The sequence below is a fragment of the Prunus dulcis genome, chromosome 2 (genome assembly GCF_902201215.1).
Source record: "Prunus dulcis chromosome 2, ALMONDv2, whole genome shotgun sequence".
Taxonomy (NCBI): Eukaryota; Viridiplantae; Streptophyta; class Magnoliopsida; order Rosales; family Rosaceae; genus Prunus; species Prunus dulcis.
Window position 1 is genome coordinate 17,139,929 of NC_047651.1, and position 24,402 is coordinate 17,164,330.

At 37.6% G+C, this 24,402-nt stretch overlaps 2 protein-coding genes across 2 annotated transcripts; both read left to right on the plus strand.

Moving 5' to 3' along the window:
• Nucleotides 1–13,245: 13,245 nt before the first annotated feature.
• LOC117617898 (O-glucosyltransferase rumi homolog) lies at nucleotides 13,246–15,070 on the plus strand. Its single transcript, XM_034347509.1, has 5 exons — nucleotides 13,246–13,568; nucleotides 13,912–14,104; nucleotides 14,193–14,257; nucleotides 14,365–14,575; nucleotides 14,708–15,070. The coding sequence occupies exons 1-5, from the start codon at nucleotides 13,261–13,263 to the stop codon at nucleotides 15,068–15,070; spliced, it is 1,140 nt and encodes a 379-aa protein (XP_034203400.1). The 5' UTR covers nucleotides 13,246–13,260.
• A 2,061-nt stretch (nucleotides 15,071–17,131) lies between these two features.
• On the plus strand, nucleotides 17,132–19,165 carry LOC117617900 (O-glucosyltransferase rumi homolog). The gene is made up of 5 exons (XM_034347511.1): nucleotides 17,132–17,672; nucleotides 18,010–18,202; nucleotides 18,291–18,355; nucleotides 18,459–18,669; nucleotides 18,803–19,165. Exons 1-5 carry the CDS (start codon nucleotides 17,365–17,367, stop codon nucleotides 19,163–19,165), a joined length of 1,140 nt encoding a protein of 379 aa, XP_034203402.1. The 5' UTR covers nucleotides 17,132–17,364.
• The last annotated feature ends 5,237 nt before the right edge of the window (nucleotides 19,166–24,402 follow it).

The following is a 24,402-nucleotide window of genomic DNA, read 5'->3' on the forward strand; positions in this document are numbered from 1 at the left end:
TATGTATTCTTTTCTTTGCAGGAGGTCATATTTATAATACAATGAAACTTTAATGGGCAAGTAAATAATAAATTCATATTTCTATTTACAGTAGGAAATCATGAATTAAAGTAAATCAATTACAATTATAATAGGAATTCTTGGTGTGAAAGGAAAGTAAGTCAATGGTCCACAAGTCATGCCAACACTTCACCTCACGTTGGTGCATAGATGTCGCTAATGTCCAACTAATCCAGTAAATTGTGGAATACTTTACTGGAGATTGTCTTTGTCAAAATATCTGCCAATTGATCCTCCAACTTCATGAAAGGAAACTGAATCACTTTAGCTTCGAGCTTCTGTTTGATATAGTGTCGATCTACCTCAACATGTTTGGTGCGATCATGTTGAACTGGATTTTGTGCAATAGCTACTACATCCTTGTTGTCATAGAAGAGATTCATTACAGACGTAGGTTTATACCCAAGTTTAGTAAGTAACCTTTTTAACCAAATGAGTTTGCAAATTCCTTTGGTCATTCCTCTAAACTCGGCTTCTGCACTGAATAAGGCGACCACCTTCTGTTTCTTGCTCCTCCATATAACCAAATTACCTCTTACGAATGTCGAGTAACAGGATGTGGATTTCCTATCTATAATACTTCCTGTCCAATTTGCATATGTGTAACCATCAATATTCAGATGACCATGTTTTGAAAACATAAGTCCTTTTCCTGGTGCAGTTTTCAAATATCTGAGTATCCGAAGAATTGCATTCATGTGGTCTTCACTAGGAGAATGCATAAATTGACTGACGAAGCTCACCGTATAAGCAAATGTCAGGCCGCGTATGAAACAAGTATATCAATCTTCCCACTAACCTTTGATATCTTTCTTTATTAGTTGGAACTTGATTCGGGTATTCTCCAAGATGATGATTATGAACAATAGGAGTGTCTACAGGTTTGCAATCTAGCATTCCTGTGTCTGTCAACAAGTCCAAGACATATTTTCTTTGAGAGAGAAATATACCTTGTTGTGATCAGGCCACCTCAATTCCCAAGAAATATTTGAGTCCACCTAGATTCTTCATCTCAAATTTAGTAGCCAAATAGTCTTATAGTTGAGCTATTTCATGTTTATCATTCACAGTAATAATCATGTTGTCAATATAGATTATTAAAGCTGTTACCTTTCCTTTTTGATGTTTCAAGAATAGAATATGATCTGAGTTACTCTGTTAGAAATCATTGTTCTTCATTGCCATTGTGAACCACCCAAACCATGCATGTGGTGACTGTTTCAGTCCATACAATGTCTTTTGTAATTTGCATATTGTTTCAGTCTGAGTAGTATTATAACAAGGAGGAGTGTTCATATACACCTATTCCATGAGTTCTCCATGTAGGAAAGCATTCTTTACATCAAACTGGTGTAGTAGCCAGTCCAAATTAGTTGTGAGGGATAGTAAGACTCTGACTGTGTTAAATTTTGCAAATGGTGCAAATTTTTCTTCATAATCTACATCATAAGTCTGTGTGTACCCTTTCGCCACAAGTCTTACCTTGTATCGCTCGATAGATCCATCAGGATTGTGTTTTATGGTAAACACCCATCTACATCCTACAGTATTTTTTCCCTGTGGTAAAGTTTCTAGTGTCTAAGTCTGATTCTTCTCAAGAGCTTTCATATCTTCCTTTATAGCTTGAACCCACTTAGGATCTTTCAATACTTCAACAACCTTGGTTGGGATATGAATAGTAGACAACTGATGCACAAAGGCCTTTGGTGGTTCAGACAGCTTCTCAGTGGATACATGATTTGCAATTAGATACTTTGATGTCTTGCCAATATCAAGTGAATAACGGTTTGGTGACTTTCCACGATTTTTCCTGAAAGGTAATTGGCATCTAATAGATTTATCCTCTAAATTCACAAGTGTAGTAGGAGTAGTTACCTTAAAGATATTCTCAGAAGACTGGTCCGTTAGTACTGTTGAGTTAGAAGGAGGGTCTTCATCTCTTTGTTCTGTATTGTCTATAGGTGTGGGACTCGAATTAGAAATATCTTCACAAGGGTCAGGCGGGTCAAGCAATTGATCATTGTGAATGAGGGATTTATCACTTTTTAGCAGAGAGCAATCTCGTGCTCCAGACTGGGGACGATCGATCGTTTCTGTATAGAGGTGAATTTCTTCGTTTTCCAAGTTGCTCCAGTTATGCTCTTCACTTCGTATCTCCTCCTGAAATGTAGAATAGGATGATGGGTCATGAAAGAACATCTCAGATTCCAGAAAGATCACATTTAAAGTGACATAAGTACGTTGGGTAAGATGGTGATAACAACGATAGCCTGTCTGATGAGTGGCATAACCCATAAAAATACAACGAAGCGCATAAGGATCAAGTTTGTTATGTTGATTTTTGTAGAGATGAACGAATGCCACACATTCAAAGATTTGTGGTGTGAGTACCAAAACAGAGTGCATGAGCCCGTGTTGCGCAAGCACTTGTAATGGAGTTTTAAGTGTTAATATACTAGAAGACATGCAATTGATCAGGTGAACTGCGGTGATAATAGCATTATCCCAGTGATGGCGAGGATCATGAGTGCCAATCAGAAGTGCTCGAGCGGTTTCAAGAAGATATCGATTCTTTCGTTCAGCAACACCATTTTATTGTGGTGTCTAAGGACAAGTCATCTCATGAATAATTCCATGTTGTTGAAAGAAGCCTGAAAGTCATGATTGACAAATTCTCCACCATTGTCTAAGCGAAGAATTTGTATTTGAGCATTGAACTGAGTTTTCATCTATTTGTGGAAGAACTGAAAACGGGAATACACTTTGTTTTTATTCTTCAGCAAATAATGCCATGTCATCAGTGTAAAATCGTCTACGAATGTGACAAACCATCGAATGCCAGAAGGAGCAGTGATAAGTGATTGTCCTTAGACATTAGAGTGAATTAACGTAAACATAGTAGTACACTTATTCGTACTTAACAGATATGGCACATGGTGACTCTTGACCAAAATACAAGTGTCATATGTGAAGTCAAAGTCCTCCAAAATCTGAGAATAAATTTGGTATAAGAAGCTTCATATAACTAAAACACTGATTTCCCAATTGACCGTGCCACAACAAGATTTGCTTTATGTCAGGACTGAAGTCATCTGCATAATATAGCCCCCTTCTCTTAGTACCATGACCAAGAATCTCCTTAGTATGAATATCCTGAAGCAAACAAAAACTCGGATAAATGAGTACACAATTACTCAATTGTTTAGTAAGCTGACTAACGGACCTCAATTTATTGGATAAAGATGGAACAAGTAAAATATTAGACAGTGAGAGAGAGGATGAGAGTGCAACAGTGCTAGCCCCTGTCACAAGATAAGTAACTCTATTGGGGTTAACAATACAAGTTCATCGGGGTTGTGTTGTATTCAGAAAATCATCAGGATTAAACGTCATATGATCAGTTGCCCTATAATCAATTATCCGGCTATTGGAATCACTTTTATATGAAGTATGGAATCTATAACAACTACCATTACTGGTCTTATCGTGTTGTGTTTGATCTTTGAGAGTAGCCCACCATTTGGGGTATCCATGCAATTTAAAACGAGTCTCATTTGTGTGTCTTAGATCACCACAATATGTGCAATCTCATCCATGTGTCGGGGTCGTTAGTCGGGAAGTCATAATCGGTGCAGTAGAAGATGCATAGGATACATGTTTAGTCACGCCAACATCACACATACAACATATACACGCAAATCGTTCTCTTGCTAAATAATCTAACATGTTATGGTATAAAACCATTAACGAGAACCATTTAATGAGACCAACTCGTGTTTAAATGTATTATCTAAATTGACAGGTTGACAACCTAAAATCCAGATATCGAATGAGAGAAGATTACCTTTTCGAATTTTAGTGAATCTGGCTTAAACCATTCAAATTAATTTCTTACATCCAACCCACCACCTTCTTTATCTATAAATAAAACCTAATTTTTATAGTTAAAAATCCATGACCAGGATTCAACTCAGCAAGTTACCTAATCAAGTTGAAAATATGATTTATTTTACTTTTTAGATTCCAAAAATACCTAAAGATGTTAAGATAAGAACTAGAATGTTATTTTCTTTAATTAAAATAAGGTCAGCTATTTAAGAATATTTTCTACTTACCTTTTCTGATTAAACATACTAATGGATTTGATAATATAATGTACCTAATTATTTTTAATTTTTTATGAATGGAAAATTACTTATTATCTTATATAAAAAATTGTATATATATATATATATATTTAATGGAAAATAATATACTAATTTTTTAATGTACCTAGGATCTTTTTGTAAATAACACATCTACTACAAATTAACGTACCTATTATGAATGGTACATCGTGACAGGACTCGACCCAAATTCCACTTTGGAACCCAAGTCGAACCCTGTGCGTGTCCGACACCTAATCGGTGCCAGGCACCAATGGCCAAATTTCCCTTCTTAACAAAATCCAATGAAATTCTAGTTCGACTTCTTTCGAAAATTCGGCAGAGTCTCTCCTGTAAATTGAACATTTCTCAAAAATTTCAACCTGTAAAAATAAGCATATATATTTACATATAACCCAACTGCCAGCATGTATTAAATTATATCCAAGAAAACTAAGCATCATATCACTCTGGCCTCATGCCTCAACAATTCAAATAAACCAATATGCTAATAAAATTCATCTCAACTTTCATAATATCAATAGTACCTTAGAAATCTCAAAGACTCTAACTCGTGGCTGCACCTTGTAACATTAGGTTGCCTACGTACTCGTACTGAGGGATCAAGCCACGCGTAGTTCTTCCTAATACTCGTATCAATCATATACTGAAAATAAATATGTCATACACTAAACTCCCTATAATTTAGTTTAAGAATATTTCAGAATTGAGATTCTCTATACCTAGGCGTACCCTCGTCCCTGATCCGTCAATTCCATCCTCGCAGGCCTCAGAGACACCACTTCTATCTGAGTCGTAATCCACATAGGCCTCGGAGATACCGCTTCTATCCGAGCCGCAATCCTCGCAGGCCTCAGAGATATCCGAGCTGCAATCCTCCCTTCACAGGACCTGTCCCGAATTCCCTGAAACCCGAGACGAATCCTGCGGAAATTTCGACATCACCCCGACGCCGGGCCCAATTACTAAAGACCGAGACTTTCTACCAAAATTTTGGCAGAGTCTGCCCTGTAATTTGAAGTATCCCAAAAATTTCAACATGCATAAAACACATTTAATATCCACAATTGGCAACATGCACAATGTATCAACGTGCAATTCACATAAACGGCATCCGGCCTTCAAATAATTCGAAGCAAATCACCAATAAAGCCCATAAGTCAAACAATTACCTTAAGCATGAAAAATAATAAATTCAAACATAAATATGAATGCCTAAATGCACTTTACATCATCTAACTTTCCCAACTATCCCACATGCGAGGTTTTAACCTCCTAATACAACAACAAGTAGTTTAAGGCCTTAGCCGAAATTGTACATCAATCCTAAATGGGTCTTTTATACCTGTCTTGACCAGAACACATTTACACAATCCTCCCTCAGCCAAACGGGAGTATGAACAATTATTTACTCACATATAATTTTCAACTGAATTTCAGGACCAATGACAGGGTCAGAACCAATCTCAATAAAACAACATAAATAACATTTAGTCTGCGGCTGCACCTAGGCACTACCCTAGGCTGCCTACGTACCTTACTGAGGGATCAAGCCACACGTAGTTCTTTCACTCCATAATCATGCACCAAATGTTACACAACCGTTTCTGTAGTACAGGTAAGTTATCTCAAGAGTTATCTTTCCCTGTTTTAATTTAAATCACCACACACCAAACATATTTCTTTTTATACTCTAACATTTCTCCGATATAGAAAAATAATCCCTTTTTCTTCTCCCTGTTAGTGTCTCACACGCCAGAAATTCCAACGCTACGTGTGAGACCTAATAATTATATATTCCCCATATACGTCGAAAAATCCAACGCTATGTATGGGGTCTGTCTCAGCCGAAAAATCCAACGCCACGTGAGACTTAATAATCACATAATCTCCGCATACGCTGAAAAATCCAACGTCGTGTATGGGGTCTGTCTCACGCCGAAAAATTCAACGTCACGTGAGACCTAACAATCACATAATCTCCCCATATGCCGAAAAATCCAATGCCACTTATAGGAAGTATGTACTTTTACATAATGTAATCCTATTACTCTCCACCATAAACCATAATATTCAATTCCCGATTTCCCCCAAAAACCACTCAATACTTAATCACAATTAACTTGACCTTTTATATAGCTCATAGTCAAATTAAACCTAATTTCCAATGCCACTTCCGATTAAGTGTTACTATTATGACTATATACGAATTTCTCAATCCTTGCTTCCAAAACCTCTTTATACCTTTATAAATATATATTAATTTCCAATATTGCATAAACCTCAACCACAATCTAGCATCCGATAATCCCCCCCAGTGTAGAACAATAAATTAATATCTCAATCCCACATAACTGGCTAATGATCAAGACCTGTCACTACGGTCATTTTAATCCTCCTGAGAAGGTAAAACTACCTCGGAAGACTCACAGTCAACCAAGAGTCAAACTACAAAACTTGGTCAAAGGGGCCCACGGGGCCCACGACCTCCAAATTCTGATCTAAAAGTTCCTATGGGTTGTACAAGGTTTTGGATACACGTCCCACAAGTTTGGTCCCGATTGAACAGTCGGATTGCTCGCGATCACACAATTGGACGGTTATTGTAAAACATAAACTTTAAGTTATTAAATCGAAACATCCGGGGCTCCGATTCACAATCTGTGAATTTCTATACGATCCTAGAAATGCTTAGATTAACATATATTAAATTCAAGACTATCCAAAGGTTCAAACCTATCGAACCAGGATAATGCACAAAATGCGAAATCCGTTCGATAGTCAAACGACATCCGAATTAAAATCCGAGCACATCTAAGTACTCGTGAGGACTAGGAGATTACATCGGGACATAATGCCCTTTTTACCCCTTATAATATGAAATAATATTTTAATTTCTCAAAGATCTTGATGAATTCAAATAATTTTATTTTAATGTATATTTCAATTTATTTCCTCATTTACATTTATTCTCTCTTATATAGATTATTTTAACACTTTTTCGGACTGGGATGTAACAATTTCACTAAAGTCTCCCCGGTCAACAAGTCAACATGTAAACCTATTAAAATATTCCAGGGTAACATTGTCTTTTTCTTTAATAATTTAGTATTTAATTATTAGTTTAGGACTGGGTCGGTACACCCCTCGCAGGCCTCAGAGATACCACTTCTATCCGAGCTGCATTCCTCGCAGGGTTCGAAGATATCCGAGTTGCAATCCAACCTCGTTGGCCTCAGTGATACCACTTCTATCCGAGCCGCAATCCTCCCTCGCACGCCAGGAGATACCACTTCTATCCGAGCTGCAATCCTCGCAGGTCTCGGAGATATCCGAGCCACAATACTCCCACGCAGGCCTCGAAGATACCACTTCTATCTGAGCCGTAATCCTACCTCACAAGTCTAGAAGTTCCTAAAGGTTCTAATATGCCTAGGACACATGTCCCGTTAATTTAGTCCTGATCGAACTGTCGGATTACTTTTGATCGTACGATCAGACGGTTATTGTAAACCTAGCTTTAGGGTTGGCTTTTCTGGAGTATTTAGGACTCCGTTTTACGATCTGTCAAATCATATGCGATCCTGAAATTACCTAGATCAACATATATGGAATTGACTATGATCCAACAGTTCAAACATATCGAACCCGAAAATCGCACAATAGGGGAGATTCGTTCAGGGTACAAACGTTGTCCGAATTGAAATCCGAAAGTACCTATGTGCTTGCGACAACTAAAGGATCCGATTGGGACACAATGCCCATTTGCTACAGTGCCCATGTGCCGCCACACGCGCTAGTAGCGCGCGGGTGTCCAAAGTGACAACAATCACCGAAAAAATTTAAAAAATAAGAGTCACCCTCCCAGCGGCAGGTTCTACTCAACGAGTGGAGCATTTTATTCAACTATAAGGAGGTCTAATTTGGACGGCAAGTGGCCGGAATTTCAATTCAAAATCCAGCCAAAACCCTAGTTCAAAATTCAATTTCAAAACTCAACAATTGTGCAAATCCTACCAACAGGCAGCTAGGGCATGGAAAAAGAGAGGAAACCTCACCTGATCCACCAAATTTAGGTGGTGGTTACGACAGCACGACGAAGGAGGAAAACTGGTTCAAACCAGTCGAGATTGCGCGATACTCAAGCTCTCCGACTGGGAAACTGGGTGGATCGAGATCGTGGCTTCAAGATGAGTCGAACCGGGCCTATCTCGAGGGCTGGGGTGGTCGGATGTGGCGGCTGTGTGGGTGGGTTGCTTTGGGTGTACAGTAACGGGGAGAGGGGGTTTGCGCACAGAGGAGAAGCTCCCAGGAGGGGAGAGAAAAAAGGTAGTCAATTTTTAAAAATCTGACATGACAAATTACCAATTTGCCCCTCAACGTATTTTGATCATATCTCCCTCAATACAACTCGAATTCGGGCCCACTACAAGTGTACAGACTCGTTTTGACGTGATCTCTGCATTGGCACATTCGAAATTTCCAAATTCCTTCTCGGTCAAAAAGTCAACTTTAAACCTAATAAAATATTCCGAGGGTGTTCTAGCCCTTTCTTTGAATAAAATAATAATTAAAAATTAATTAAGGATCGGGTTGTTACACATTGTATAATAGGTACATTATTTACATGTAGGTACATTGTATATTAGGTACCTATTATGATTAGTAAAAATAATGTACCTATCCTTAAAATAAATTGTAACAACTCGGTCCTAAATAAATTGGTAATTATTAATTTATTTAGATAAAAGACCATTTTGCCCCTAGAACATTTTAATAGGTTTACATGCTGCTGACCTGTTGACCGGGGAGACTTTGGTGAAATTTTTTGTCCCGGTCCAAAAAAAATGTTAAAACAATTAAAGTAAGAGAGAATAAATCTAAATGAGGAAATAAATTGAAATAAAGATTAAAATAAAATGATTTGAATTAATTAAGGTTTTTGAGAAATTAAAATATTATTTAATATTATAAGGGACAAGAAGGTCATTTTAAGTTTGGAAAGGATTTTCGAAATTCCGATTGTACTGTTGTGTAGAGAACGTCGAAACGGGTCCGTAGACACGTAGTGAACTCGAATCGGAGTTGTAATGAAAAAGATATGATCACCCCCGCGCACTCTTTCTCTCCTCCCTCGACCCGGAACCCCCTCCCCCGATATGCAAAAATACAGCAGTCGTCTCCGGCCACTGCAACCCCAAGCGCCGGTACTGAAACGAACGGCCAAGTCATGCCGTCACGACCCAGTTCGTCTCCAGCCGCGAACCACCACCAGTCGCCGGAATCTTGCAAAAACGAGCCGGTTTTGATAGAATTTTCCAACCGCCCCTTCTCTCTCATTTCGCCACCATTCTGGATGTATAAGGTATGGATTTCTTCCTATTTTTCGTTCTCTAGTTGATTGTTGGGTAGGATTTCATTATTTTTGAGTGTTGGTACTTGATTTTCAAATTGGATTTCGGCCAATTTTGGGATCTCGATTCCGGTCACAGCTGGCCATTTTTTAGGGTATGTCCAAGAATAAAAGTGACTCTAAATAGGGTGTTAAACCAAGGGTAGGAGCTTTGAGTCGTGAGTTTGAGTTTTTATGGTGAAGCATTATTGCTTTGGGCACCCACGTGCTGTCGGCGTGTGGGCACTGTAGAAAAAGGAAATTTTGTCCTGATGCGATCCCTTTGATGTCATGAACGTGTAGGTGTGCTCGGATTCCCATTTTGTTCTAGTTTGATCGTCGATCAGATTTCATCTATTGTGCGTTATCCGGGTTCGATAAGATTGAACCGTTGGATAGTCTTGAATTTAATGTAAGCTGATCTAGGAATTACTAGGATCGTGTAGGAATTCACGGATCGTGGATCGGAGCCCCGGATGTTCCGATTTAATAACTTGAAGTTTGTGTTTTATAGTAATCGTCCGATCGAGCGATCGTGGGCAATCTGACTATCCAATTCTAACGAAACTTGTAGGACGTGTATCCCAACCCTTGGGGAACCCATAGGAACTTTCAGATCGTAAAACGGAGATCGGGGGCCACGTGGGCCCATTACCAAGTTGGGGTAGTTTGACCTCTCGGTTGATCGTGAGTCTTCCGAGATAGTTTTTCTTTTTGAGGAGTACTAGAATGACCTTATTAACGAGTCTCGACCGTTAGTTGAGTTATGTTGGCTATGTTTGGGGTGGGGTTGGAAGGGAAGTGGGGATTTTGAGTGTTTTATGTTAGCGTTTGAAAACTCTTGGATATTATTTTAATAATTGAAATTATGGATTAGATGAGCATGGGTAAATCGATTTGACGAGTGGTGAAAAGGAATCGTGGGCTTGGATGTGATTATTAGGTCTCACGTGGCTTTGGATTTTCCGCACATGAGACAGACTCCATACGTGGCGTTGGATATTCCGGCGTGAGACAAACCCCTTGCGTGGCGTTGAATTTTCCTGCTTATAGGGAGATTATGTAATTATTAGGTCTTGAATTTTCCTGCTTATAGGGAGATTATGTAATTATTAGGTCTCACGTGACGTTGGATTTTCCGGCATGAGACAGACCCCATACATGGAGTTGGATTTTCTGGCGTATGGGGAGATTATGTGTTTATTAGGTCTCATATGGCGTTGGATTTTTCGGCGTGAGACAGACCCCATACATGGCTTTGAATTTTCCAACATATGGGGAGATTATGTGATTATTAGGTCTTACGTGGCGTTGAATTTTCCGGCATGAGACACACCCTATACGTGGCGTTGGATTTTTCGGGGTATGGGGAGATTATGTGATTATTAGGTCTCATGTGGCGTTGAATTTTTCGGTGTGAGGCAGACCCCATACGTGGCGTTGAATTTTCTGGCGTATGAGGAGATTATGTGATTAATAGGTCTCACACGTGTCGTTAGAATTTCCGACGTGTGAGACAGACCCTGTACGTGGCGTTAGATTTTCAAGCGTATGGGGAGATTATGTGATTATTAGGGAGATGAATTATAAAATAACATGGAGATGAATTAAGGATTGTTATACTATGTTGGGAAAGAAAAAGGTTGGAAAAAGATTAGGTTTGGTAGGTTGTGATTTAAAGAAAAGGGAAAGGGATAAATTCTAGAGTCTATCTTTTTGTATTGCTATAATGGATTGTATGTGGTTGGAATCGGGATTTTATGTCAAAAGAACTACGTGTGGCTTGATCCTTCAGTAAGGGTACGTAGGCAGCCTAGGGTGGTATCTAGGATGCAGCCGCGGAGTAATCGTTATAAATGTTGTTTTTAGGTTTGATTATATGGTATTATGGGCCAAGGCCCCTGAGACTATTAATGATAATTCATAGAGGGTAGTTGGTGCATGCTAGAAATTTGTGGGAAGTATTATTGTGCCTTTGCAGATTGAAAACTTAGGAAGTTATTTCAAGGGGACTGCAGTGGTACTCGTAAAATTTTTTGAGTTCCTTAATTGCATTGTGAGTATATTAATTGATTTAAGAGTACGGCTAGTTGTTCTGCCTTGATTCATTTGAAGGCTGGAGGGCTTGTCTGTAAATTGTGTGCTATTACATTGTGTGTGCTGGCAGTTGGCTTTTTAAATTATGTTTTATTGCAGGTTAAAAATTTGGGGAATGTTCAATTTATAAGGGGAATTCTGCCGAAATTTCGGCCGAAAGTCTCATGCCCTTATTCCTTTTGGGACAGGTGGTTTTAGTTTTAGTGACTGGGCCGGGCATCGGGGTGATGTCGGATTTTCCACAGAATTCGTTCCGGATTCTGAGGAATTCAGGGCGGGTCCTGTCATAAATGATGTACCTTTTAAAAAAAAATAGTGTATATATTTTTTGTAAATAGCGTATATATTTTTTGTAAATAGCGTTTTTGTTGTAGTTGTATCATGGGAACATAAATATAATCCCTAAATTTGAGGAAACAAAATTTAGTCAACTTTATTTACTTTATATATTTTTTTTTGGGTAGGGAGAATCTGTTAAATAATTAGAAGAAGCATTACAGGACAGAACAGCAGGGCTATCTCATCTCAAGGTCTCTTTGGAAGAGAACTTTGAAGCATAAACATGAAATGGAACAATGCGATGCATTTGCGTGATTTCTTGGGTGGGACTGGATTGCATAGGCATTTTGTAGGAACAAGTTGGAGGCCATTGAAGAAGATAACTGCAGCAACTATAATCTTCTTGTTGTTGATCTTCTTTGTTGCTGCGTTGGTACCTGCAGGCTGGATCGATGCTGTAAGTTCCATGAACTCCAATCGTGCTAGCTATATATAAAGTTCTAACATAGGCGTTCTATCTTCAGTCACAGTGTTTTTGTGTGTGTGTGTTTTGTTTTGTTTTATTTAGAGTAAAACTAATAGGACCAAGATTTCAAAAACTGGAAATATTTGAATCGGGTTTACCAGTCACCTTGTTTTTTTAGAGTAAAACTAATAGGACCAGGATCTCTCTAACTAAGGTGAAACTTAGGTCTCTTAGTTCCACCTCCATTAGATCGGTGGTCAGATTGTTTTCTTTTAGCTCGAAGGAGAGCGTGCCTGCCTTCCATACGAGGGAGAGCAAGAGTCAAATTTTCGTGACAAGTATGTGAGCAACTAATTAAGTGAGAATTGCCTAAGAATGTGTATACTAAACTGATATTACTAAGAAACGAAATATTAGTTATCAGAAAAGGAATACAAAGAAAATTTATTGAAGTATAACTCATATATAGCTTTGCATTGCATAGAAAAGTTCTTTGTATCAAAATCTCTCCTTTGATACTAACGTATACAATTTATGTTTTTCTCTCTTAGTTTATATTTTCAGGCGCTTACTCTAAGAAATCAGTCACAACAACCAGAAACACAACCACACCCAAGAGACCTGAATTCCCACTGCAGTGTACCGAAGGAATAAATGTGACACAAGCTTGTCCAATAACTTACCCTACCACACACGACCCAACAAATCCTAGCCGTCCATCCAATCTCACATGCCCATCATACTTCCGATGGATCCATGAAGATCTACGGCCATGGAAAGAGACGGGAATCACGAGGGACATGATAGAGAAGGGCCTCAGGGCTACGGATTTTAGGCTCTTGATCGTGGACGGCAAGGCTTACATAGAGAAGTATAGACAATCCTTTCAAACTAGGGATATGTTTACGTTATGGGGCATTTTGCAGCTTCTAAGGTTGTACCCCGGTAGATTGCCTGACTTGGAACTCATGTTTAATTGTGGTGATCCGCCCGTCATCCCATCAAAGGACTTTCGGGGCCCGAATGCTGGCCCGCCGCCGGTGTTTCATTACTGCGCGGACCAGTGGAGCTTGGATATTGTGTTCCCAGATTGGTCTTTTTGGGGCTGGTAAATATTTGCTTTTGTCTTATACATGTTATGTTTGCATGTGAAATGCCCTTTGTTTTTGTTTCTTTGTTTACTTAAGGAACCATGTGTTACATATGAATTCGGGTTCTATCAATTCCCAATTTCTAGCCCATTTGAAAAGCAAAGAATTAAAAACTCTGGCTCATAAATTGTTTGTATGAGATGTGTGGCCCAAAACTCTTTTCATCTCCACCAACTTTGGCCCAAACATTTGAATTAGGTGACCAAAAAAAAAAAAAGAAGGAAAAAAAAAAGAGATTTTAGAGGAGAAATTAATTTTATTAATGAAATTTGTAGATGGGCTAATTTTTAATTTTGGTAGGGCTGAGATCAATATAAAACCATGGAGAAGTCTATTGCAAAGCGTAAAAGAAAGCAATAAAAGAACAAAGTGGGAAGACAGGGTGCCCTATGCTTACTGGAAAGGTAACCCAAATGTGGCTCCGACCAGAAAGGACCTTCTCAAATGCAATGTCTCGGACAAAAATGACTGGAACACACACCTATATATTCAGGTGCATCAACTTCTCTAACTATTATTATGTGTAAAATGCTATATTTTTATGTATTCATTTGTGCAATGTTTTGATCTTCTATTTCCAGAATTGGGTGCAAGAATCTAAACGAGGGTTCAAGGATTCAAACATAGAAAACCAGTGCAAGCACAGGTAGTTTTTGCAATTTTTGTTTTGTTTTTGTTTTTGAAATTACATTTTACAAATTTAAAATTTCCTTTGTTTTCTTTGTTTACGTGTATAGAGATTTGGTTTTACAGGTACAAAATTTATATAGAAGGACGGGCATGGTCTGTAAGTGAAAAATACATCATGGCATGTGATTCTATGACCTTGTATGTAAGGCCTCGCTATCACGATTTCTTCATTAGAGGCATGGAGCCATTGCAGCACTTTTGGCCTATTAGGGACAACAGCAAGTGCACTTCTCTCAAGTTTGCTGTGGAATGGGGCAATAATCACAAAGACAAGGTTAGAACTTCAGCCGTATGCTGATTTTTTATTTTTATTTTTTGTTGAAAGTGTGACATATTATGTTGTTAGATTGTGAATTTCAATCGCACATTCAAATGATTACCATTTGGTATATCGTGAATATGGCAGGCGAAGGCGATTGGGGAGGCTGCGAGCAACTTCATACAAAAAGATCTAAAGATGGACTATGTGTATGATTACATGTTTCATGTGCTAAATGAATATGCAAAGCTCTTGAAATTCAAACCAACTATACCTCCCAATGCAGTGGAACTATGCTCAGAAACAATGGCATGCCCTGCAACTGGTAAATGGAAGAAGTTCATGGTGGAGTCTATGGTGGAGTCTCCAAGTGATGAGCTCCCATGCACTCTGCCTCCTCCATATGATCCTCTGGCTCTCCGTGATTTTCTTGAGAGAAAGGCTAACTCAACTAGGCAAGTGGAAGCTTGGGAAAATGAGTATTGGCAAAGTATTGATAAAAAGCAATAGAAGATTTTTTCATGTATTCCATAGGCCGTGACTTGTAATTTAATATGTCCTAGACTGGAAAGAAGAGATCTGAACACAAGCATTCAAAGCTTGCTACAAAATAAATGGCTCTCTACTTATAAATATCAACTCTGATGGTTTGTTTCAATGTATTTCATAAGTTTTACATCAAGAATTTTTCAAAGATAAGTGATAAAAAATATAGTAAATCTGGCTTAACCCCTTTCAAATTAATTTTCTTTTACATCCAACCCACCACCTTCTTTATCTATAAATAAAACCCAATTTTTAGAGTTAAAAACCCATGACTGGAATCCAACACAACAAGTTACTTAATCAAGTTGAAAATCTGATTTATTTTACTTTTTAGATTCCAAAATATACCTAAAGATGTTAAGAACCAGGATGTTATTTTCTTTAATTAAAACAAGGTCAGATATTTAAGAAAATTTTCTACTTCCCTTTTATGATTAAACATACCAATGGATTTGACAAAATAATGTACCTAACTATTTAATTTTTTATGAACGAAAAATTAATTATTATCTTATATAAGAAGAATATATCTATATATATATATATAATTTTTTTTTATGGAAAATAATATAACAATTTTTTAATGTTCCTAGGTTCTTTTTGTAAATAACACATCTACTACAAACTAACGTACCTATTATGAATGGTACATTGTATAATAGGTACATTATTTACATGTAGGTACATTGTATATTAGGTACCTATTATGATTGGTAAAAATAATATACCTATTTTAAAAATAAATGATGTACCTTTTTAAAAAATAGCGTATATATATTTTTGTAAATAGCATTTTTGTTGTAGTTGTATTATGGGAACATAAATATAATCCCTAAAATTGAGGAAACAAAATTTAGTCAACTTTATAAAACTTTTTTTTTTTGGTAGGGAGAATCTGTTATAAAATAATTTAAGGAATGCCCGACAAAAAAAAAAAAACAAAACGGGATTTAAAATGCTAGAAATAAGAGATTATTAGTTAGAAATCAGGGAGTTAATGACGTCCTTGAAAATAAATTACAATGGCATATATTATAATTTAGTTAATAAGACTGACATATTACATGGCAAAATATTTTAAAATTAGGTTTTAGACAGAAATTTTGATATGATATGTTTAGGATATAAGAATTACAAGGGCCTATATCTAACGGACCCTTTATATATAGAAGAAGCTAGCAAGCCAAGGACGTTTGGTTGAAGTCCACATAGACTGAGTATACAGCATAGAAAGCATTACAGGACAGGACAGCATCTCATCTCAAGGTCTCTCTGGAAGAGAACTTTGAAGCATAAACATGAAAAGGAACAATGCGAAGCATGTGTGTGATTTCTTGGATGGGACTGGATTGCATAGGCATTTTGTAGGAACAAGTTGGAGGCTATTGAAGAAGAGAACTGCAGCAACTATAATCTTCTTGTTGTTGATCTTCTTTGTTGCTGCTTTGGTACCTGCAGGCTGGATCAATGCTGTAAGTTCCATGAACTCCAATCGTGCTAGCTATATATAAAGTTCTAACATAGGCATTCTATCTTCTGTCATAGTGTTTTTTGTGTATGTGTTTTGTTTTAATTTTTTAGAGTAAAACTAATAGGACCAAGATTTCAAAAACTAGAAACAATTGAATGGGGTTTACCAGTCACCTTGTGCACGATCTCTCCAAGGTGAAACTTAGGTCTCTTAGTTCCACCTCTATCAGATCGGTGGTCAGCCTGTATTCTTTTAGCTCGAAGAAGAGCGTGTCTGCCTTAGATACGAGGGAGAGCGAGAGTCAAATTTTCGTGACAAGTATGGGGTATGTGAGCAACTAATTAAGTGAGAATTGCCTAAGAATGTATATACTAAATTGATATTGCAAAGAAACGAAATAATAGTTATCAGAAAAGGAATACAAAGAAAATTTATTGAAGTACAAGTCATACATAGCTTTGCATTGCATAGAAAAGTTCTTTGTATCAAAATCTCTCCTTTGATACTAACGTATACAATTCATGTTTTTCTCTCTTAGTTTATATTTTCAGGCGCTTATTCTAAGAAATCAATCACAACAACCACAAACACAAGCACATCCAAGAGACCTGAATTCCCACTGCAGTGTACCAAAGGAATTAATGTGACACAAAGTTGTCCAAGAACATACCCTACCACACACAACCCCCCAAATCCTAGCCATCCATCCAATCACACATGCCCATCATACTTCCGATGGATCCACGAAGATCTACGGCCATGGAAAGAGACAGGAATCACGAGGGACATGATAGAGCGGGCCCGCAAAATCGCGCATTTTAGGCTCTTGATCGTGGACGGCAAGGCTTTCATTGAGAAGTATAGCCAATCCTTTCAAACTAGGGATATGTTTACGTTATGGGGCATTTTGCAGCTTCTAAGGGTGTACCCCGGTAGATTGCCTGACTTGGAACTCATGTTTAACTGTGGTGATCAGCCCGTCATCCCATCAAAGGACTTTAGGGGCCCGAATGCTAGCCCGCCACCGCTGTTTCGATACTGCTCGGATGAGGGGAGCTTGGATATTGTGTTCCCAGATTGGTCTTTTTGGGGCTGGTAAATATTTGCTTATGTCTTATACATGTTATGTTTGCATGTGAAATGCCCTTTGTTTTTGTTTCTTTGTTTACTTTAGGAATCATGTGTTACATATGAATTTGGGTTTCATCAATTCCCAATTCTTGCCCATTTGAAAAGCAAAGAATCAAAAACTCTTGCCCATAAATTGTTTGTATGAGATGTGTGGCCTAAAACTCTATTCATTTCCACCAACTTTGGCCCAAACATTTGAATTGGGTGACCAAAAAAAAAAAAAAAACAAAAGAAGAGATTTTAGAGGAGAAATTAATTTTATTAATGAAATTTGTAGATGGGCTAATTTTTATTTTGGTAGGGTTGAGACCAATGTAAAACCATGGAGAAGTCTATTGCAAAGCATAAAAGAAGGCAATAAAAGAACAAAGTGGGAAGACAGGGTGCCCTATGCTTACTGGAAAGGTAACCCAAATGTGGCTCGAACCAGAATGGACCTTCTCAAATGCAATGTCTCGGACAAAAATGACTGGAACACACGCCTATATATTCAGGTGCATCAACTTCTCTAACTATTATTTTGTATAAAATGCAATCTTTTTATGTATTCATATGTGCAATGTTTTGATCTTCTATTTTCAGAATTGGGAGCAAGAATCTAAACAAGGGTTCAAGGATTCAAACCTAGAAAACCAGTGCAAGCACAGGTAGTTTTTGCAATTATTTTTGTTTTTGTTTTGAAATTACATTTTACAAATGTAAAATTTCCTTTGTTTTCTTTGTTTATGTATAGAGATTTGGTTTTTACAGGTACAAAATTTATATAGAAGGATGGGCATGGTCTGTAAGTGAAAAATACATCATGGCATGTGATTCTATGACCTTGTATGTAAGGCCTCGCTATCACGATTTCTTCATGAGAGGCATGGAGCCATTGCAGCACTTTTGGCCTATTAGGGACAACAGCAAATGCACTTCTCTTAAGTTTGCTGTGGAATGGGGCAATAATCACAAAGACAAGGTTAGAACTTTAGCTATATGACGATTTTTTAATTTTATTTTGTGTTGAACAATGTGACATGTTATGTTGTTAGACTGTTAATTTCAACTGCACATTCAAAAAATTTACATTTGGTCTCTTGTGAATGTGGCAGGCGAAGGCGATTGGGGAGGCTGCGAGCAACTTTATACAAGAAGATCTAAAGATGGACTATGTGTATGATTACATGTTTCATGTGCTAAATGAATATGCAAAGCTCTTGAAATTCAAACCAACTATACCTCCCAATGCAGTGGAACTGTGCTCAGAAAAAATGGCATGCCCTGCAACTGGTACATGTAAGAAGTTCATGGTAGAGTCTATGGTGGGGTCTCCAAGTGATGAGCTCCCATGCACTCTGCCTCCGCCGTATGATCCTCTGGCTCTCCACGATTTTCTTGAGAGAAAGGCTAACTCAACTAGGCAAGTGGAAGCTTGGGAAAATGAGTATTGGCAAAGTATTGAAAAAAAGCAATAGGAGCTTCGTTTTTTTTTCCATGGGTTCCATAGGCCGTGACTTATAATTTTATATGTCCTAGACTGGAAAGAAGAGATCTGAACACAACAATTCAAAGCTTGCTACAAACTCAATGTCTTTCTACTGGTAAATATCAACTCTGATGGTTTGTTTCAATGTATTTCATAAGTTTTACACCAAGAATTTTTCAAAGCTGTACAAGAATATATAGTGCCGCCCTTTTATGATTTCCAAGCTCATCTCACTAGGGTATGTTGCCTGCAACTCCACTTGAATCCCATCCAACTCCCTCTTGAATCTGTCCTTGGAGCTTGAATATATTTGTAATAAATTACATTTTCTTTCTTCTTCTTTTTGTTGAGAAATTTACTATTATACTCAACATAAGGGCTCAAATTATAAAAAAATCATACATGAAATAGACTTTAGAAACACACCCAAAACTCATTTACAACTCAACTAAGCGGCTTCGAACTTCCTATAAATCACAAAATTGCCATTAATTTCTTAAAACAAGTCTAACCCCAAAACCTCATTAAAAAAAACCCAAAACCCTCAGGCATCAAAGTAATTTAATAATCAAAATTAAATTCAATAAGGCCAGCTATCATTTTTTGTGATTTGTTTATAGAAATTAAATAGTGTAGAATTTATTTATGTCACTAGTGCTAAAAGTGGGTATAACTAAATATCTTTTTTTTTCCCTTCATTTTTTAATGAATAATGCTACTCTTACCACATTTGTATACCACATTCTCATGACACCTTATGTGTCAGATGAAGTGGATAGCCACATCAATTAAAAAATGTCAATAAATCTTAAAAGAAAAAAAAATGTTAAATTAATTTTAATTTAATAGATATCAACAATAATAATGTGGGGGACTTTCATTTCATGTTGCCTTTATTCCCAAGGTAGGAGAGACTTTACACCTCATAATTCACTTTCTATTAATTTAAAATTTAATCATCCTTTACCAGTACCAATCAATCTATTTAATCTAGAATCAAGATCTTATATGATAATGAAACACCATTAGGGGTTAAAAGCACAAGGAAATAGTATTCTCCACTTTCCAACCATTATTGATTTTTGGTAGATGAGCACTTATTACTACTTGCCTACTTCATGAGACAATTTTGAGTTGCAAGAGGATTGCCAACCCTACAAACAAGAACAAAACCGCAATGCATCTAGACTAAGAGATCCTACATAAGGGTGCAACTTTTGTACCATCTTTACTGGTTACTTAACTGACCACCTCTTTAAGAGCAAGTCCAGCAGCACCTTTGGACTCGGGCTGGGGGGGGTGGTTTGGGGCAAAAAACGAAGTCCAGCAGCAAAAGTCTAGCCCGGGCAAGCGTGGGGGCCACCAAAACGGGCTGGCCCGAAGGCGGAATCGGCCCGAGCTCGGGCCCGAAGTTCAGGACAAAATAGCTGACGCCAGCATGGCGTCAGCCCTGAAATTTGAATTTTTTTTTACCGTTGGCACGTGCATTGCAAGCGCCAACGTTAAAAAAAATTTCAACTCAGCGCTACAGTGCCGCCAACGGCTCTTTGACACGTGGCGGCCTCTGGTCTCTCCGATTGGAATTTTTCCTTCAATCCGACGGCAGCCAATTTTTCTGCCAAAAAAAATTGAAAAAAAATACACAAAAATTACAGAATTTTTTGTGTATAAATACCAACCAATACTCTTCACTTTTAACACCAAATCCTCATATATTTTCTTCTCCTTCTACTATTGTTCACTTTCTCCTCAAAATTTATTCACTTTCTATTCAATATTTTTTCACTTTGAAGTTGTAATTTTTTTCTAGCATATTATGGGTTCTTCTAATGAAAATGGAGGGGCATGGAGCATGATGGAAGATGTTAGCTTGTGTGAGGCTTGGGTCCAAGTTAGTCATTGTCCCGTAACGGGCAATGAGATTAAATTTTCTCATATGTGGAAAAAAATTCATCAAGCATTTTGTGAAAGGGCAATTGGTTCTACACGTACAGAAATGGCATTATCCAGTAGGTGGAAAGTTCTTAATAAAGAGTTGGGGAAATGGAGAAATGCTTTAGCAAAAGCGATTGACAACCAACGAAGCGGAGAAAATCTTAGCAATGAGGTAAATTATTTGTCATTTTTCTTCTATTAATTTCTATGTCATATTAATTTTTATTTAAATGTTTCTTGCAATTTATATATTTTGTTAATATGTCTCTATTTTTTTTTAATACATGTTGCATTTTTTTATTATTTCTTTAATTTCCATTAGTTTTTTTTTTTTACATGTTGCATTGCCAATATTTTAAAAATTCTCTTGCATTTCCATTTCATTTTTTTTTTATAGATTATACAAGCACAAATGTGGTTTGGTGCTACCGGCCAAGGGAAAAAAAGTTTCAACCATACCCATTGTTGGGAGGTGGTGAAGACTTGTAAGAGATTCCAAATTATTCCAACCGGTCCGACGGTAGTCTTGAACGAGACTCCACTTCATGAGACGCCGGCATCGGATTCACCTATGGATTCCCCGATGAGTACCGACTCACCCATTGAAAATAATCCAAGGCCTATTGGGAGGAAGGCGGCGAAGGCGAAGAGAGGGAGTAATTCTAGCAAGAATGCATCTCAATTTTTGGAGGAACTTTCAAAGCACCAAGCCATGAGAATTGAAATGGACTTGAAACAACAAGAGCACGATATGGCAGTTCAAGTAGAATATGCAAAAGAAAGGGAGTATGTACGCAAAGAAAGGGAGTATGTACGCGAACAAAACATTGAAAAAAAAAGATCGGGAAACCATGGCCATGGATACAAGCCATATGTCTCCTGAAACAAAACAATTTTGGAAGCTAGAACGAAGGGATGTTATGAGACGAAGACTTTTTCGTGACGATGGACCTAGCAACACGGATTGGTTAAATGATGGAAACCATTAAAATAGTTTGTTTGCCTTTAATGTCTTAGTTTACTTGCCTTTGATTTCATTGTATTTTTTTTTTTTGTTTAATTCATGTACCTTTGATTTCATTGTATTTTTTGTTTTGTTTAATTCATGTATTTTATTTTATTATTAGTTGTATTGCTTTTCTTTTATTCAATAAAGAAAATATTCAACAAAATTCCTTTTTATTCAAAACATTCCATACATAAAAAAACAAACCACAACCAAAGCATAAAAAATTAAACAAACCACAACCAAAGCATAAAAAATAAAACAAACCACAACCAAAGCATAAAAAATAAACAACCACAACCAAAGCATAAAAAATAAACAACCCACAACCAAAGCATAATAAAATAAAAACAACTTCTTCACTTCACTTTATTCACCTTCATTTCCTTCATGACCTTTCACCGCCCATAAATGCTCCATCAAGTCAACTTGACGGTGTTCATGAATATAGGACGATTGCATCTCCGTGTAGCGATCAATCATACGGGGCATGAAACTACCGTCTCTAACCAACGGTTCATGCTGCACTGCTTCTCCATTTGGCCCCACTGGTTTTTCATAAATTCGTGTTAGGGCCGTGTCCATGGGATTTGGTTCATACACATCATCAGCATCGTAATCATATTCATCTTCCACAATCATGTTATGGAGGATGATACAAGTCATCATTATACTCCTAAGCACCTCCTCGTCAAATAGACGTGCCGCGCCCCTGATAATAGCCCACCTAGCTTGAAGGATACCAAAGCACCTCTCAACATCTTTTCTGTACCCCTCTTGATAGCGAGCAAAAAATTTTTGCTTATGGGATCGGGGATGTGGAATTGTTTTCACAAATGTTGTCCACCTCGGGTATATGCCATCAGCTAGATAATACCCGGTCTGGTAGATGGTATTGTTAATTTCATATGTGATATTTGGGGCTTCACCTCTCAAAACATCATTGAACACCGGGGATTGACCTAGGACATTCAAATCGTTTTGAGATCCGGCAACTCCGAAGAAGGCGTGCCAAACCCATGTATCAAAACCAGCAACTGCTTCCAGGATGATACTTTTCTGCCCTTTTCTATTTCCATAGTCCCCTTGCCAAGCAGTTGGACAATTTTTCCACTGCCAGTGCATGCAGTCAATGCTACCAATCATGCCAGGGAATCCTCGAGACTCAGCTTTTTGGAGAAGCCTTTGCAGGTCCCTTGGCGTAGGTCTGCGGAGGTAGTCTCTGGTGTACAGAGTTTCCACTGCATCACAAAATCGCACCAAGCTCTCCAAAACAGTGGACTTCCCCATCCGAGCAATCTCATCCACCTGATCAGCAGATGACCCATACGCCAACATTCGTATCACAGCTGTGAACTTCTGCTCTGGAAGAAGTCCCAAATTTCCAGCACAATTTCTCTTTTGAACAAAATATTCATCATAATTGCAAATATCATGCATGATTTTTTTGAACAAATGAGGTTGCATTCTATATCTCCCTCGAAAATGAACATCAAGTACAGAGATTGTGGGATAAAATAATCTTCCATAAGATTCTTACCCCGGGAATGTCTATGTCTGTCCACATTTGGGCGACGGCCTTCTCGTGAACCACGGCGAGCCTGCTTTTCTTCCTCCAGCAAAGCAACTGCTATGCCAAGTTGCTCATCTAGTTCTCTCTGCGCCCTTTTGCTTGCAGCTCGTCTACGCATTCTTTCTCTAGTTTCTCGCTCTTGCCTCTCCAAAACCTCTTCCATGTCTGCCATTGAGAATGGAGAATGAAATCTAAAATTTGAGAAATGGAAATGTAGAGAAGAACTGGTGTGGGAGGTATGAGCTGAACCTCTGATTTTATAGAAAAATGTACACATATAGATATGACACGCGGCGCAATCTTAGAGGGTGAAAATCTTATCTGAAATTTGAAATTCAAATGAAATTTCAAATTTCAAATTTATCTGACATTTGAATTTCGAAATGTATCTGAAATTTGACATTTTGAATTTATCTGAAATTTGAATTTTGAAATGTATTTGAAATTTGAAATTTATCTGAAATTTGAAACCGAAAATCTTATCCGATATGAATAGTATTGACACGTAGGAACCCAAAAATCTTATCCGAAAATATTATCCAAATTAATTGTTTAAGTAAACAAAATTGTGAAAAAAATAAAAAAATGAATAGTAATTGCCATGGCAAGCCCCAACTGCTGGAAACACATTTTGCTGGAGGGGACTAGGGCAGGCACTATTCACGTGAATAGTGCCTGCCATAGGGCTAATCTTGCCATGGCAAGAGTCAAC